We start from the raw sequence: 4794 nt of genomic DNA on the forward strand, positions 1-4794 counted from the left end.
TTGACGTCACTGAGGATTATAAACAGCAGTATGATTAAATGCCAAACATGAATGCAAATGAATTTTTAGCTGTCAAAATTTAGACTTAAGCATTCAACGTGCAATTTGTATTCTGTGCTTTCATAATTGAAAGGAATAAGGCATGCGAGCAAGAGATTTCTATTATCTATCTACCAGCAATAATGTGAATTCGAGACAAACTCCACTTCCATGGCGCTAAAACCAAAACCAGAGTCCCATTCAATAGCAATCACTAGCTGGTCAGGTGAAGCCACAGCTGCAACAATGCAGTAGCCCAAACCAACCCCCATTGTTCCCCATGTACCTGTGCAATATATATATATATATATAGAGAGAGAGAGAGAGAGATGGGGGATGGGTCTATAAAGTATATAGAGAGAGAGAGGGGAAGGGCGCAACCATGGGAGGGGAATGGGTCTGTGCATTGGGCAGTGTATGTATATATATATATATAATATAGAGAGAGAGATGATTGGTTGCGGCCATGGGAAGGGGGTGGGTCTGTGCAATGTGCAATATATATATATATATATATAGAGAGAGAGAGAGAAAAAGAGGGGGAAGATGGGTCTGTGCAGAGTATATATATAGAGAGAGAGAAAGAGGGGGGGCTTTGGCCATGGCAGGAGGGGGTGATGACCGCGGCCATGGGAGGGGGTGGATCTGAGCAGGCCGCATAAACCAAGTTGAAGTGCACATGAAATGCCAAGTAAATGCAAGAATATAATAATAATAATTAAAATAATATAAAATCATTTTGAATCACTTGTTATGTCACGCACCTAAAATGGTGCGTGATGTCACACACAAACGGATGTAAACGGCAAGGACTAAAAATATATTTTTTTAATTATTTAAAAATTAAATCTTAAAATTGTTTAGGTGAGAAACTCAAAATCATATTTTATAATAGGTAAAGAACTTTAAGATATATTAAAAAAAAATAAAGCAAAGCAAAATCCTGTGATGCGACACTAAAGTACTAATTTTAAAATAAATAAATAAAAAGACAAAGGGTACGTCTTGATTCTCGATGACAAGTAAGATATGGTAGTTGTTACTCTCTCTCTCTCTCTCTCTCTCACACACACACACACGTATATATCTCCCACCCCCCCTCCCCCCAAATCCACTCCCATCAATTTCTACAAACACCCTCCAAATTAATTAAGCCATGCCAAGACTTGCCCTTTACTTGCTGCTGCCACTCCTCCTCCTCCTATCCTTTCACAGCACGGCGGAATCTGCCGCCTTTCCCCCAGATCCAGCCGCCGTCGCCGCTGCCGCGAACTTCATCAGAGTCTCATGCAGAGCCACCCGCTACCCGGCCCTGTGCATCCACAGCCTCTCAACCTACGCCCCTAAGATCCGGCAGAGCCACAAACAACTCGCCCAAACCGCCCTCGCCGTCAGCCTCGCCAAGGCCAGGTCCGCGGTGGCGTCCGTCTCCAAAATGACCAAGCTCTCTGGGATGAAACCCATAGAGCGCCAAGCCGTGAAGGACTGCGTAGACACCATGGCGGACTCGGTGGACCAGCTCGGCAGCTCGCTGCGAGAGCTCGGCCGTACAGGGCCCGGCGGCAAGGAGTTTACCTGGCACATGAGCAACGTCCAGACGTGGGTCAGCGCCGCCCTCACCGACGAGAACACCTGCGTCGACGGCTTCTCCGGGCCGGGCATGGACGGGAAGGTGAAAGCTGCCATAAAAAAAAGGGTCGTTGGCGTCGCCCAGGTCACTAGCAATGCGCTTGCTCTGGTGAACCGCTTCGCCGCCCGAGCCCGGCACGGGCCTCGACCTCGCCAAGCCGCGGCCGCCAGGTTGCCTTGAGATGTGGACCCAAGCTGGTGTTATATATATATATATATATATATTATCCAGAGCTGGTTTTTGTGATTGTGTGGGTGGGGTGGGTACGTTTGGTAGGTTCTATGTATTGTACGATGCCTGATCTCACGCTTGAGTTAATGACTGTTGTTGTAAATGACAGCTTTCTTTTCTCTCTTTTTTTGGTAATTTGTTATTCTGGCCAGTCTATAAATATCAATCACTGTTGTCTATTAGGTACCATGTAAAACCATAGATATGATAACACTCGGATAAGATCAAAATAAATATATATATATAAATAAATTTAATACGATTCACCATTAATGTCTTCACATTTAGAGTCAAAAGTGACCAATATATATATATAATGAGTTACAAAACAATAAACCATAATTTTAAAACCTCATCAAATTAATACATTCAAACTCATAATTGTACTAAATTTTTTCATATCCTCAACGTTAGATATGAAACTTTATCTATATAATAAGAATAATTAGGGGGAGAAAAATATTATAATTAGCTTCACTACTTTTAGATTACAACTTAACATTGTAAAGTATAGTATTTCTTAATATCATATGTTGGGTTCATCTTGCTTTGAGATCGATTTTGGAGCTAAAAATTGTTATGTAATAACAAGAATGTAATTTTTATGTGAAAACCATAACTGAATATGTATCTTTTTTGATATACGCCTAGGCTTATTTTAAAATAAGAAATAAAAAGATATAGGCTTAGGCTTATTTACATCTAAATTTGTTAAAATGTCTGTCATTTTTTTATATAAAAAAGAGAAATCTAAGAGTGTGATTGATTTGGTAAGATCCTTAGCTAGGGAGCTGCTATATCAACACACATGATGAAGTGTGTGGGTATGTCCAACTATACTTGTAAATATCTCCTCGATATCATTATAAACTTTTCCTCTATTAAATCTATATATGGTTAGCATAATACCTCGAATTTTAAAAGGATTTGAAAAAAAATAAGAATTTCCACAAATGTGACTTAGAGGGGTATTTTAATAATTTTGGACCCTTCTCAAGGGTACCATGGTAATTGAGACCCCTTTTTGAGGATATTTTCATTTTCATAATTTTTCCAAGGATAGAAAATTATTAGGAATCTTTTGGCCGCAAAGAGGGAAATTCAATAACATCAGGAGACATAAAAATCCCTCAAATTAATGTTAAAGCCATTTTAATCAAATGGAATTCACATTAAAGGCATTTTGATAATTTTTGAATGGGGCCTAAGTAGCGAAATTCAAAATTAAAAGAGTAAAAGTACAATTTTAGAGATACTGAAATGTAATCAGAAATTTACATAGGCCTTGGTTGGTAAGCTTTGACAACAATTTTACAAACTTAAAAAAGGGACTTAGGTTAACTTGTGGCAGATGATTCATCACACAAGGTTGTAGGTTCAACTCTGATTCCAGAAGATTGTCAATAATCAAAAGATCGAACTCATTTCCTTGGGTTTGATTTGAATTCAGAAAGAAGTTGTTATGTTATTCAACATGGGCTTGCAGGGATGGTGAATATATGGGTTCACTCCTTTCTTATGAGGCCCACACCCTTCTCTCAATTTGTCTACATCAGGCAAATTTTATATTATTCGACGTGAATTATAAAAAATTTTCATTGATGGCAATGTTGGGTAGATACCATATGCTGTAATTGTTTTATATTTGTTTTATTTTTCTTCATAATTACATTAAAAAAAGAAGAAGAAGAAGATGAGAGCATTTTGAGGATTTACAGAGAGCTAACAACCGTTTGTTAATAATAAAAGAGAAAGTAATTCGTAGTCATAAAATTACTTATATAGGTTCCTTCAAACCCAGATAAAGTTTTCATGATTTGAAAATTTCACACGATTGGGGAACTTAGCTGATTTCGAGAAAGGAAAGATGGTAAGGACAGGTGATAAAAGAAAGGATGGCAATGATGGAGGGGTATTAATAAATGGGAAATGCTAAAGAAAACGGAATACAAGAGAGAAAGAGAAATAGACAACAGAGGTAGATAGAAAGAAAAGCATTTTCTAAGTATAGGGGGTAAAACTATCAATTGAGATATTCTTGTAGGTCAAAATGACATTTTTAAAAACACAGTAATAGCAAACTCAATTTAGACTAACTTTACAACAAATGACCTATAAAATTTGAATTAAAAGCTTCAACCCCCGCCATTAACCACATGGACCATCACCTAATTTTCTTTCGAACAAAAGTCAAAGGCTACCTAATAAGTTCTGTCCAATCTCTAGGGCGGTGCTACAGTGACCCACCGAAATTGAGCGTCGAATGACGTGTTATTTTATGATTAATCTAACAAATATTAAATATTAAAATTCACGAAATAGTGACTAAATTCGATCACCCAATTAATTCTAAACTTTTTCACACAGAGTGGGAGTGGGAGTGGGAGTGGGAGTGGTGTTTCAGCCTTACCTAGAGGATTAATAATTCGTTAACGTTAAAGACGACAAAAATGTAGGAGACACCGCACCGCAATCTTCGTGATTGACAACGAAAGCTGAAGGACAAAATGCTAATTTTGTTTCTTTAATGCTTCAACCGATAAGCACTATCAAAAAATGACATGGCGGCACACTCATATATATATGAGTATCTGAAGCCTATGGTATTCCGGCTAATGCCATTATTTGTATTTTTGAATAATTACATTTCTTATTAATATAAATAAATGAATCCTAAAAGATTAGGTATAAATGAATTATTAAATTTATAAATTAATATTTTTATACTTTTGGTAAGTGACTACAACTTTTATCAAATATAAATACTTTTTATCATAAAGAAAAAGACTTGAAAAAAAATACTCACTCTAGGGTGTAAGTTTTTATCCTAATTCGTCTTAAAACTATATATCCAATTGGTTGCACTTTTGTTAAAATATAAATTTTATGATGTA

The 4794-nt window shown here is 37.0% G+C and overlaps 1 protein-coding gene across 1 annotated transcript; it reads left to right on the plus strand.

Annotated features, from left to right (window-relative positions):
• The first annotated feature begins 1122 nt into the window (after positions 1 to 1122).
• LOC127813255 (21 kDa protein-like) lies at positions 1123 to 2003 on the plus strand. The gene has a single exon (XM_052354145.1). It carries the CDS (start codon positions 1196 to 1198, stop codon positions 1847 to 1849), a length of 654 nt encoding a protein of 217 aa, XP_052210105.1. The 5' UTR covers positions 1123 to 1195; the 3' UTR covers positions 1850 to 2003.
• Positions 2004 to 4794: the final 2791 nt, after the last annotated feature.

The sequence above is a fragment of the Diospyros lotus genome, chromosome 11, assembly GCF_014633365.1.
Source record: "Diospyros lotus cultivar Yz01 chromosome 11, ASM1463336v1, whole genome shotgun sequence".
In the NCBI taxonomy this organism is placed as follows: Eukaryota; Viridiplantae; Streptophyta; class Magnoliopsida; order Ericales; family Ebenaceae; genus Diospyros; species Diospyros lotus.